Source organism: Centruroides sculpturatus, unplaced genomic scaffold, assembly GCF_000671375.1.
Source record: "Centruroides sculpturatus isolate CEXI.00-Female unplaced genomic scaffold, Cexi_2.0 scaffold194, whole genome shotgun sequence".
Taxonomy (NCBI): Eukaryota; Metazoa; Arthropoda; class Arachnida; order Scorpiones; family Buthidae; genus Centruroides; species Centruroides sculpturatus.
The window spans coordinates 838,249-852,532 of record NW_019384455.1 but is presented as its reverse complement, the minus strand read 5'-3'; the positions used below and the strand labels follow the sequence as shown (position 1 = coordinate 852,532).

Genomic DNA, 14,284 nt, shown 5'->3' with positions numbered 1-14,284 from the left:
TTTATACAGTAGAACCTCGAAAACTCGGCCCTCGATAACTCGGCACTCCGGATAACTCGTCCACACCCTGGTAGGGCAAAAAATCCTTAGTTAATTAATTTTTATTATAGACAGCTTTATAAAAGTATAAAAGCTCTCATAAAGTATTTTTCTGAGGTCTGTCTTATCAGGTAAATTACTGTACACAGTGTATTCATTAATTTTCATTTTCATGTAGTAAAGTACGTAGCCTTTTGTTTAAGGGTATTTGGGCAGTTTATTCTCTGTTATATTCTCAAGTAAACAATACATACAAGTACAGTACAGTATTTTCTGAGGAAACACTCGTACTTATTTTTTTTAACCCCATTCCCGATAACTCGGCATTTTCACAAACTCGGCCACCCTTCGGTCCACATTAGGCCGAGTTTACGAGGTTCTACTGTATTATACATTTTGTAAAATCTTATAAAAATTACCTGAAGTTCTCGAAATGTACAATAAGTATTTGACTTTTCTATCGATTCACAGTTGACCCTCTTGAGTTCCATCGATTCCTTTCAAAATTCCACTGACCCTCAGGGTCTATATCGACTCTGTCGGGAATCTCTGGTGAACATTTACATGAACATTTAGAAATTTATCATTTTAATTGTTCCTCTTTTCCAAGCTTGTTGTGGGTGATTATTATTAATTTAATCTGTTAAAAATAGCTTTTCATTATCTGATATTAAAAGGGACAAGAGTTGAACCGACAATAAAAACACGACACAAAGAGAAAAAGATTGTGACGAACGATTGGTGTTTTTCCTTTTCCTACCAGCACTATTAGCTACAGTCCACGTATAAAAAAGCAACTTAAGTTTACATGATGAAAACAAAAATGTATATTATATATATTGCCTATGAACATTGCTGCACTAACAAGGGAATGTTTTCAACTTGAAATCGAGTTTTGTCTTGAACTTCGTATTTAACCTATTTCAGGAAGGAAGAAAACAATAGGCACGGTTTTACGAAAATGTACGCGTAATTTACGCAAATGTATGCGTCAATCGCTACGGAAGGATTAAAAGTTTAATTTTGAAAATGATCTCTTAACGGAGTGAAAATCATTTCGTAACTGCACATCGTTATTTCTCAGAGAAAAAGAGAAAGCCAGTTTCAAGAAATGCTGTCGATTAATCCAAATCGTGTTGATCAAATACTCGGAAGGTCACTTAAAAATGAAGATGAAGATTATCTTTTGAAGCTAAAAGCTAACATTCAATATGAAAATGATTGAATGCACAATAAAAAAAAAAGCATGATATTGCTTTTGAACTCTTCATAATAAAATATCCCCTTATAAAGCTCTGAATTAGTTACGTTTGCTCTGAATGTCTTTATTGCGATTAAATTTTGTCATAAAACAGATAAAATACTGCCTGTTAAAGTTTTAACAAAATGTTGAATTTTTCGATTTTATGGCTTTTAACACCCAAATAGCGGTTGTAAACTCTCACTACTATGTTTGTTGTTTTTTCTCATTTTTGAAATACGAAATTTTAAGACGAATCTCGATTTCAAGTTGGAATCTTCTTTTGTAAGCTTTTAGGGGATTTAACCACCTCATACCTCCCGTAGCTACGGAACTGAATTTATATAACTACAAGATAGTACAAACCGGTTTTATTTGATCTATTACTTGCTCGTAACACTTTCCAATAGCTAATAAATATTCGTATAGCTAAAATTCGAATATCTATTTGTGAATTTTAGATCACGTGATCACAAAACTAGTGTCTTTCGGTTGGACAAACTCGGATTTTTATGTGACCCATATAGACATTCAGTAGTATGCTTATACAACAAGTCTGAAGAATATTAGAATTTTATGTTTGGCTGGAGATATAACATAAAATTTTCTCGATATAATAGAATATATATAGAATATAATATTCTATGTATAGAATAGAATATAATAGAAGGGTTAGATGTACTAAATAATATAATTTAAATACACTTTTCAACATGATATGTGTGCTGTATATATATAAATTTAAATACAGTAAATAAAAATTTATATTGCAGATTGCATTTAATAATAGTTACAAAATGTGCTTATAAATGTAAATCTACGTAAAATGTATTTATTAAATTGTATTTCTTTAAAATGTTATATGCTTTAGAGTTAGAATTGATTTTAGAAATTTTAAATTATGTTAAATTTATTATATGAAATTAGCTATAACTTGTAAAAATATTTTTATTATTTGATAATTTTTTTTTGTGTGTAAAATAGAATACCTGATTGAAATAATTTATACAATTATCTATGTTCAGTTTTCTAATATACTATACTTAGTACAGTACTATTTTATTAATTGTGAATTACAGATTGATGTGTAATATTTCTTTTAATATAACTAATGAATGTACTATTTTTATTTTGTTTAAATTATTATTAAATTAGTTAATAATCTATGTTTTAACTTATAATTTTCGTATAAAAACATATAGAGATGCCGCGCTTCATTGTAAATACGACGTATTGACTACGGTATTATCGAAGAGCGGCAGCAAACACTCTTCGATACACCGTTGATTGTAAGGTATATATCAGTAAAATTAAATAATAAACTTATAACAAGTTGAAATAGTGTTTGAAATTTTACATTCACTAAATATATAAATAATAAATAAAAGAGAAAAAAGGCAACTGAGTCAAAACGAACACTAAAACTGTCAAATGATGTAACCTAGTCGACAATGGGGGAGAGTATCTTTCGATGATATCAACAGCATTGATGACAACATTTATTTTGGACATAAATTGTGATCTTGGAATCAAGCCAAAATAATATACAGTACAGTACTGTATTGGTTGTTAAGTACAATATTATATATGGAATAATAGTTGGATGTGAAAGAATAATAATAATACCTGTTTGATGTGAAAGAAAAAAAAAAGTTTGGGGTATCAATTATTACTGTGTTTATTTTTAATGAGTTTTTCTAATGGTTAATCATTTTTGGCGAGCAAATTCTTATATTTTGTAATGGGGCGTGGCAACTTTCCGTTTATACTTTGTTTAAGAACCGCGATTAGCCCAATACTTCCAATTCTCTGTTATTGAGCAACCCAAATAAAATACTTATATGTGAAAACTGCTTGATAAGACGAATTTTTAACTGAAAACTTATGAATTTAGAATTAGTTTATTTGTCACAAGAAATTCTTATAACAGCTGTCATCAACACAGTGTTATTTCACAATACGAGTATAGATAACACAAACATATAATAAGCCTCTTAAATATGTTAAAAACAATTGACAATATTTATTCTTAAGGTTGGTGAAAATGTAAAATCATTAATATTCGATAATCTTAAAAGAAAATTCTTATTGATGTAGGAATTTAGTCACAATCTACAAGTTTATTTCTATAATTTTATGTCCAAATTAGCATAGGTGTATTCAGGAAGACAGTGGAAACATGGTCATTTTTAATTAAAAATAAATAAATAAAATATTTACAAAATAAATTTTTAATTAAAAATATAACAATGATTAAATAATACAAAATGATAACAGAGATAATGATTAGCAAATATTTGATAATATATTTGGTTAAATATTATATAGTTTATTTAAACACAGTAGTATGCTAAGTGAAAAAGTTGTTTGATTTATTATTATTATAATTTCTTCAAAATAAATGAGTGGGAAGCTTTGTTTAAAGTAGGCTTTCGGTTGTTATTCTATTTACACCGTTATGCTAAGAAAATATTAATTATTTGGAAACCATTTGGTTTTTTAATGAATAATTCAATTTATTTTAATAAATATGTAGATAAATCATTCAGAATATTAAAAAAATCTCCTGAAAAATGTGATTTAATAAGAATCTATAAAGCGAACATATTAATAAATAGAGTTTATTTTTAGTTATCAAATTAAAAATAACAAATATATAAATAAATTCATCAACAAAGCGTTATAAAATATTTAATTTTTGAACTAAATTAAGGTTTTCCTTTCAAAGAAACTGTTACAAATCTCTAACTGACATAACAATCAACTGTTTTCATTGTTCTCAGTTTTAGTATAAAATTTCAGGTCACACGGTTTTCGAATATATTTACTTGTTAATGGAAAATTACATTTTAAAATGAGAAAATAATATTAATGATGCAAAACGCTAGCGTTTCTGAATTGACGGACGAAAAACACATTTGACAACTAAAAGTCATAAAATAAAATTACTATTTTTGGTTATTTATCGATAAGTAGAAGTTAAGTGATGCTGGAGAATGGGATCTTAGCTGTTTTTCTCGTATGCAAATAGATGATTAAGTTACCTCATAAGACTGAGAATGTCGATTAACTCCAGCACCACCCTTTTGTAAAATCAGGGCCAGGCAGGTTATTACTGGTTGTTACGAAATTTATGACCTGACCTAGACAATCAATCTAAAATCAACAATTATCATTGGTCAGCCAATTTTCGTTTTCCTATAAATATCCTTCGGTGGTCATGAGAAAATCACTAAACTCTTCGGATCACTAAACCGAAAAAACAATTCAAAATGAAAACTTTGGTAAGTATATAACTGTATCAAACAAAGACTATATTTCTATTCGACTTTACAAGAGGTAAATATATATTTAAAATAATTCCTTTACAGCTGTTTGTTTCTGCCCTTCTTCTTTTGGCTGCAGTAGCCATGGCTGGTTACTATGGAGGACCATATTATGGTGGCTACGGATATGGATATAGACCATACGGAGTAGGAGTGGTTGCTGGTGTAGCTCACCACCCAGTTGCATACGGAGCAGCAGCTGCTGTGCCTGCTTATGGATACCACGGAGAATATGGTCCTTACCAAAGACGATACGTATACAAACCATGGTAAATCTTGCAGGTAAAATCAAATAGTAGTGTAAATATCATGCTGATTTGTGTTATATATACATTTGCTATAAAACATTAATTTTGTTTTATTTTTTAATTAAAGATAAAAAAAGAGGAAGATGAAGATAAATATCAAAACTTAAAATACTGGATATTTATATAAGTTATGTACTGTACCTTATAAAAAATTCTTAATAAAGATTTTGTAAGAAAAAATAGTTGTTCCAGGCTGATTAATTCATTGTGTTTTGTTAATTAAAAGACCTAACACCAAATAGGACGTGTCTTGGCGGAAAGGTTTATTTCCGGTTTTAAATTCTTAGTTTTTATTGGTCCTTTTAGCAATCACGTGATATTTAATTAATAATTTAAATAAATAAAAGGGAGAATTATGCATCTTTTAATATTAAACAGAAAAAAATGAATTTTCTGGTAAGTAGAGATATGTTTTCTTTTTTTAAATTTTGTTTACTATCAAAATTTAAACACAATTGACTAAATTATTTATAACTCAATTTCTGAATTTAAATGACATTTTTAAAACTGTGCAGCTAGGATTTCTGTTTGTTCTGCTTATTTCCGAAATGATAATTGGATCTCCTGAACGATATCAATACAATCGTGGAAATTATGCAAGACCATATTATGGTGTTTATGGATTTCCAAGGACGAGATATCGTGAACATAGAAAGCCACATATCAGAGGATTTGGCGGTTATGGAAGATATGGACGTGGTCGTAATCGTGGACGTGGAAAATATCATGAAAGATCATCCAGTTACGATAAACCCTTTTACGATGGAGGAGCATATGGTGGTGGTTACGGTGGCAATTACGGTGGTGGTTATGGTGGCATTAATAATCCATTCTTCGGTTATGGTGAAAGAGGATCATTTTACAGAAGTAGTCATGGTGCAGGATTCAGACCATTTAACGGTTTTAATAATTTTTATGGTTGATTAAATATTGTAAAGATATTTTTATGATTGAAGATTAATAAAAAGTTCTTTTTCCAAATGTTAAATAATTTTCTCTGTTTATTTATTCGTAGTTTTAATAATAGAGCGACAAAATTAAAACAAATAACTAAACGGTAAATCTAAATCAATTATTTCTGTCGCAAAAATTTTGCTGAAATAAAAATTTAACATTTAAATTTGTGTTTTAATTACTTTCATTTACTGTAATTTCAAGGTAATTAATTTATATTTTGATTTTAAAAAGTAAAATAATAGTAAAGTATTATTTTCTCAGATCTTTTATTATACTGTAATTAAATTTTTATAAGGCGAAAGACAAAATAATATCAGTAACAAAATGAAGAATTGAAAAGAAAAATTATCATCTACTGTATATTGATTTTTGGCTAAATGATCTTTTACAGCATGCAAGTTAATAGGAAAAACAAACCTACTCAAAGATAAATGGATCCAGTTTGTAAAATTGAAATATTAGGATATTGTGGACAATAAAAGAACCACTTTCACTCCATATAAAAAATATGCAAAATGAAAAGCGATAATTAAAACAAATATTTCTTGCATAATTTTTGCTTAAGAAATTTTAGAGGAATTGTTTATCGTTGAAAATAGATTCCTAAAATGATAATAAAAATAGGCTAAACGTAACGGTTACAATTTCTAACTTTCTAATGGAACAGCTTTTATTTAATTAGACAATTATTTCTCGCAATATATTTTGTATAAAAAAAATAATATCTTTTTAAAACTGCACCATAAAGACGTCAAACACACCCAAATACAACTCATAGACCAAAAACATAACGCATTATCAATCACTTCATGTCTGCTTAGGAAGTTACCTCAAAGACTAATAAGCTCTTTCGTTTTGTCATTATTTATTGTTAGCGTATATTATAATGATAATATACAATAGTATATTAGCATGATGAAGAATGTTGCCTCCGGCTATGACAGTGAAGTATGATCGTATTAATCGTTTTAGAAAAACTGGAATCGAATGACAGGTCTAACTATTTTAGCTTAGTAACTTCTCAAACATACACTCTACGATTTGAATTATGATATGTTTTAGAATTACAATTCTCTTATGAGACGATTTTAAACAGAACTATTTTTGATTTTGCATTAAATAGATAACAAGGTCCTTCTTAAACCAAGAAAGTGGCTAATTTATTAATTAAGATTTTTATAGAAGACATTTTAATACCTTGATAGGAAGGAAGAAATAAAAAAAACTGTCACATATATGAGTATTATGTTGTTTCTGGAACTCGCGCATAAATTAGGATGAATTATTTCATGCATTAAAATTTAGGAATGTACTCTGCTAACAATTTTTCGGTTATTTATTCAGATAAATTAAATAAAGGAAATTTTTGTTATTAATATAAAATAATTTAAATGAAATTTGCAATAAAAATTTACATTACTATTTGAGAAAAAGTTATTTTCATGCAAATTCTGCTGCAAGTTATACCAAGCAAAAAATATATATATAAGGTAAAGCGAGGGAAGAGAATGCACATTTCGGAAAATCGTTCTGTGTCCAACAAGACACATCAAAGAATAACAATTATAGAATGGCCCATTATAATTCAATCTCTTTAGAAAAAAGTTTTATTTTTAAAATTATGATAATAGAAAATTAATTATAATAAATATATTTAAGGTACTCCATTTTGCTATCTCTTCTACTGGGGTTGGTAAGATGACGCACTATAGGTAGAAGAGATGCCGTAGGAAAAATCATCACGAGTAACAAGTTAGAAACGTATATGATGTGTTAAAAGAAACATTTTTTTTTTTTCACTTTTATATTTTTTCAGTGTTGTAGATATTGCACCAAAAACAAGACAGTAATAAGTTAGCAGAAAATGAACACATTTTTATTCTTAATCTAAACGAAAAAATATTCAATATATCTGTAATATAATAAATGATAGTGTGTCTGAAACATGAAAATTACTTTAATTTTTTCTTTCTTTCTTTCTTTCATTGTGCTCTCCTATGTTAAAATATATATGAAAGTAACGTCATTTCTCCTCTTTTCATACAGTAATAAGTCATCTCTCCCAGTAGAGAGGAGAGACGACAAACCTTGACTTTTCGATACAAACGTGGCTATGATCTTAACTTAAACTGTCATCAACAATTTTATTATAAATTTTTTTAGAAATACGCTTATTAAAAATATTACGCCGACTGCATAAAAATTCACACTTAAAAACGTTAGTAATCAAAGTAACTCCTTTGTAAAATGCACATAACTGTGAAGATTTCGGAACAAATTTAGCTACGTGATCGTTCTTCTTCACTGCTCATTGTTTACTAAGACAACTAGTGCTATCTGCCTCAAAACTTGAAAAAAAAAAAAAAAAACTTTCGTTTACTCTTTTATTCCTGTCACTTTTCCTCGCTTTCCTCTATAATTAATCTATAAATATTATTCTTTACAATTTTATTAGATTTTTTAACTTTTTTAAAATAAATTTAGAAAAAGTATACACTGTATAAAAACATATTTCAGAAATAAAAGATAATTATTTATGTGATATTTGACTTATTTATTTTGAATTTTTGGTTTAAAGAGACATATTAATATGTTCCGCTTTTCCTCTCCTAAGTATGCCTATGAACATAAAAACCGTATAGGATGGTTAGGGTTTTTTAACACAGAGGGAAAAGATAAGTAGTCTTTCCATTCTAACAGTATCAAGAGTCTAAGTATAGTTAGTCTATTACGTATATAATTTAATTACATAACTATTTTCGCTTTAAGTAATATGAACTATAAAAGAAGCTTACTTAATAGCTATTAACTCAATTATAACAAATACTAATTTTGTTAAAATCTATAAATACATATAATTTATCTTCTCTTTTTAAATCGATATTAATAACTACTTTGATTAAGTTCATTAATAAAATTTTCCTGAACACAACTCACGACTCTTCATTAAAGCGATTATGAGGATTTCTCACGAAACTTTCGCTATTCTTTAACACTCTTACAGGAAATGTTCATTATTAAATAAACACGAATCAGTTTTAAAAATATAAATTAATAAACACGATTTAATACTCGAAAATCTCAATAAGTACTTCCAGAAAGTATATAAATCCTACCAGATGTTTCGAAGAGATATTCTAATTTCGGGGATCGTAGTAACGCAGTTAAAATCATGAAGACTTTTGTAAGTAATACTTTTTAACATTAGCTTTATAATCATTTTATATCTTTAATTTTATTCTTTTCTGTATTATTCAGGCAATAACTGTAAGCTTATTTATTACTTTTACTTCTGCTATTGAACAAAATCTTCTATTGCCTGGTATTAATCATGGATATCCTTATAATGGTTATCCTGTAATACCATGTCCATATCCTCTTGCTTCTGCCAGTCATTTAAATTATGGATTGTTTGGATTACCCAAGAATCAGGGATTAGGAGGACTCCCATTTCTAAGTAATTTGTTTAAAAATCTTAATTCGATTGGTGGTAAAGCATACGATTATGGTGGAGTACCTTTAATACCTGTAGGATTTGTACCATATGAAAGTAAAGGAATTTATCATTAAAACGGTAAGAATTACTTGAAGTTAAAGAATCTTAGGCTATATAAATTCGAAAAGTTATATATTTGTTTAAATTATTACAGAATATTCGTCATCTTCGAGAAGATTAAACTGTATCGTAAACTTTTTTAATAAAAAGTTATTTTAATGTATAGTTTCATTGCATTTTATTAATGATGCTAAAATATTATATTTACAGAATTTTATCATTATAAGTTATAGATAATATCTTATAAAAATTCAAATTAATCAATTCTAAAATTCTAATCTATCAAGATCCATAATGATCATTTCAAATTCTAGATTAGTAGTTTCTTTCCTAGAAAAGAGTGATAGCTTTTCTAGGAGCGCAATATTTCCGCGAGACATTTTTACTGAAAGATAAACTGTATTTATTTTTTAATTAAATTTTTAAAACATTTTTTGCTTGTTTCATTGAGAACAACACCCTTTTTAAAAATATTATCTTAATAAAATATACCAAGATTTAATTATGTAATTTTTTTCTGTTATAAATCTCTAAACTAGACGTAAACGTTTTCAAAAATTTTATTTCTTAAGCTTAAGTATACCTAAATCTAGATTACACGCGAGAAACTTTTTCCTTAAATTAGAAAACAAAAAAAAAGGCAAAAAGCTTAAATTTGAGGGTAATGATGGGTTTTATAATAAACTGTAAATGCTAGTAACGAGTAAAATCGTTACTAAGTCTGACTCTACTGGAGATACACGCGATCCCCTTTATTCCCCACCCGCTCGACCTTTAATCACCATTTTTTATAATTAATAGGGAGATTAATAGCATCAATCCCCACTAATAAACAAATCTCCCTGCAAAATTTCAGAAATTTTCGACAAAAAACACAGGAGCTATAAAGCTTCAAAAAGGGTAAACAAAATCGTGCCCACACACAAACATCCCCCATAGAGAAATTACCCCCCCCCCCATTTTTTCCATTTCTCGACGTTTCAAGGTATGCTGAGTCAAAAAATGTAAAAATCTGGAGGGTCATTTTTTGACCAATCGCCATACTTTCCCTCTGTTATGTATAACAGTCAGGAAAGTAAAAACGAATTTTTCATTAGAGATGTGAGAAAGCATTTTAAAAATTCAAGAGATACGAACAGCTTAAAAAACTACGAACCATGTTCGAGATGAAGCATAAAGACTTATATTAATACCTACATTAAGGCTACATAAGAATCAAAGCAGGTATATATTAAGTCAGTTTAATTATTCTCGTAATAAATAAACGAGAAAAATTTATTAAACACTGACTTTATAGTGTATTTTGAAGACACATGGCAAATTTTTTCATCGTTTATCTTACCATACCGTATCAACTAATTACAGATAAACGATGAAAAAAATTTTGCCATGTGTCTTCAAAATACACTATAAAGTCAGTATTTAACAAGTCAACAATAAAAAAAGGACACGGTTTCACAACAAATACAAACGAGAAAAAATTAAAATTGTTTTTACCTACGATTAAAAATGTAGTATAAAAATAAAATGTTAAACTTTAAAATAAATAAAAAGCAACAAAGACTGAATAACAAAGACAGTATACAAGAAAACTCAAAACGATTTCATCGAATAAAGAAAAATAAGAATGAAACTTGGCAAATTAATAAAATCATGATTGTCACTTTGATGCTTTTTCCTGGTAATCCGATCTGTTTTTACGATATTTAAATAGGACACGAATCCGAAAACATGGAAAGAATATAATGTGAGCTTTTAGTGACCTATATGCATACAATATACATATATTTTTTAACAACATACAGTGGGTATAGAACCGTAAGCGGCTAACTCTGAAACGTTACTTTTCAGAAAACGGAATTTGAAAATTAGATCAACTAAAAACAGTAAATTTTTGGTGGACAATTTTATGCTTAATTTTTCTAATGAAAAAATACGTATAACAAAATCGTACATTATGTAATATATTACAGTACATTTAAACATGCTTACATTGACAAAAAAAAAAAAAAAATAGAATTGTACACGGATAGAATTGTCGGATTATTGCAAAACTCGGCATACATCTATATCTCAGACGGGCATAAAAATGATTATAGTTGTAATCTGATGACACGCCAGTTAATGCATCGGAATGTCTTAAAATTGCTACCGCAGTATCTTATAGAAAAGGTAGAGCGTATCTCTACGTTCAGAATTTTTAATGTACTTATTGTTTGGAGATCGCAGGCCTGCTTGTACAATACAGTCAAAGACATTACGCACAGATGATGGAGTTTAAGAAAGGCCGTATCATCGGAGTGAAAAAAGCAGGATAACCATTTCGTCATATTGCCTGCAGAACGGAGAGAAGAGAGGCCATAAGTACTGTACACGGCGAGAAGCTCTCGAATGCCACAGAAAGACACCTGGAAAGAGGGTAGTCTTATCATGAGATAAATTCCAGGAATGCATATACTTTTCGTTTGAGATGGATCGATCTGTAAGAGCGGATCAGTCTTTGTCTCGTGATACAGGTCACTTCTATCATGTGTGTTAGTTGGCGAAAAGTATATAAGAAGGATAGAATCGTATTTACTCCGTGAATAAAACTGCTCACATAATGGCAAAATGGGATAGTGCACGCCATGCATTCTTATCGTACAATATTTCAAAACTGTCTCTTAATACTTATTTTTTTCATCTCAGTTTATCGGATATTTTAAAAATGTTTTCACTTACCATTTATTGAGTTTTAAATACATTTTATTGTCGACACTCAAGCATATTTCTTTGCTGTCAACTATCAGTTTGACTTTAACCGTGGAGGTCGCCATCTTCTTTTTTATCTGATTCAAATGATCTTACCCTCAGCTCGGATTAGTTTGATAGCGATCCAGTCGATCCTAGATGGCGTTTGTATACACGGATCAAATCGCTATAGTTCGTTTGTATACGGGATTTGAACGATCAGAATAATCTTGGATCAGTTTGATTCCAAATGTATATGCACCCCAGTTGCTGCAACTGTGTCTGTCTACCAGCCAGGGACAAGTGAAAATCTCTCTACAAAATCCTCTTTTCTCAGTGACGAATTACCCAGTAAGCGCACTAGGCACAGGGCACGCTTAGGGCCTCGTCGTCTCCAGGGTACCCAAAAATTACACAGCAAAAATTAATATGCCTCTAAAATTTAATTAACGTTTAAAAAAGGTAGCCTATATTTTGCAACCCAGCATAAACAATAAAATAACTCATAAATTGACGATTTTGTTGTGTTTTTAATTAATTAATTAATATTAAAAAAACACTTTTACATAAAGGACCATATAACAAAACGGAGCCTAAGGCTTCAAAGGAACATAATCTGCTACTGTCTTTTCCCATTATCAGGAGCAAAACTACGACCATTATTCAATGGTTTTATCTACTCGGCCACTAGTGGATCGTTATTTTATTATGACCTAACCTACTTTCATTCAAATTTTATAAAAGTTTATATATAAGAATAGTTGTTTCGTTATTTTATAATATAAATAAATTTCATAATTTGATTTATAGTGAAAATATTCCTGTAATTTATGTTTCATTTTATGGTGCTTTATAACAAAGAATTTTAGTGGTAAATACATTTTTCGAGGTAATATTTTAAGTTTAACTTTTTAATTAGCATTTTATTTGCTGATATTGCCAGTATAAACATTTTTCAAATATAAAAACTAGCTTAATCAACACCTGATCAGTCGCTGAGAGATTTATTCTTTAAACAAACGTTTTCAATCCAATCAATGGATCATCGTCAGGTTAATTAGAACATTTCAAAAAAATAGAACAACAAGTTCAAAATACAAAATATAAATATTAATAACCGATAACTTATACGCTATTAATAGCCAAATAACGTTTTTAAATAATAAAATTAATACAAATGCTGCTAATACTAAAAATAAAATAAAATAGTCAAATATAACAAACAAATTGTGAATACTAAATATTAATACCTCTAACTTAATAGACAAACTGTTAATACTAAATATTAATATTGCTTACTAAACTACACAGAGTTTCTCTACTTAACTATACAGAGTTTTTACTACACATATTATTAAAGTTCCTGCTCTTATTTAAAGTTTTTAATTGCAAACTTCCATGCGGAAGGAAGTCCCTCTGCATCTCTTGCGTTGATGCAATTCCCTTTAAGTTTGCTTCTATAAATTTCTAATTTTTCAGCCGTTCTTGCCAAAGTCGGGGAGTGTATCTGTTTCAGGATATCCGCCTCATCCCATCGTACTATTGAACCTTCCGTTTGTGCCATTTGAGACAATACTGTGGCATTAGAACCTTTTCTAATATCATATCTGTGCTCTTTTATCCTTACACCTAGGTTTCTAGTAGTAACCCCAACATATTCTTTATTTATTCCTAACATCTGATTCTCGTATGGGATCTTATATATACCCGACCTATCTTCTTTTTTAACTATCCCTTTATCGTTTTTAAGTATTCTGTACAAATTCGGAGCTCTTTTTAAGACCATCCTTGTATCTTTTTTATTTGCGATTTCTTTCTTAATGCTTCCTAAGCGCTTGTTGTACGTAAATTTCGTGTATGTAGATGGACCTCGACCAGATACTATATCTGTACCAACTTCTAATTTATTGATAATCCCCTTTATAACTTTCCTATTGTAACCCAATGCTTCTGCTACCTGCATGATTCTTTCTATTTCTGCATCCCTGTCTATTATACTTTCGCAGTATAAAAAAGCCCTCCTAACTAATGCTCGAAATGCTGCTAATTTATATTTATAAGGATCATTAGAGCTAGCAAGTATATATAGTGGGCTATGCGTTGGTTTAATAAATACCCCGGTAGATAT

General features: G+C 29.0%; 1 protein-coding gene across 1 annotated transcript; it reads left to right on the top strand.

Annotated features, from left to right (window-relative positions):
* The first annotated feature begins 5,461 nt into the window (after positions 1-5,461).
* LOC111620645 (keratin-associated protein 19-3-like) lies at positions 5,462-5,836 on the top strand. Its single transcript, XM_023362619.1, has one exon. It carries the CDS (start codon positions 5,462-5,464, stop codon positions 5,834-5,836), a length of 375 nt encoding a protein of 124 aa, XP_023218387.1.
* Positions 5,837-14,284: the final 8,448 nt, after the last annotated feature.

Coding starts and splice junctions, on each gene's coding strand:
- LOC111620645 (XM_023362619.1), top strand. CDS start 5,462: ATGATAATTGGATCTCCTGAACGATATCAATACAATCGTGGAAATTAT.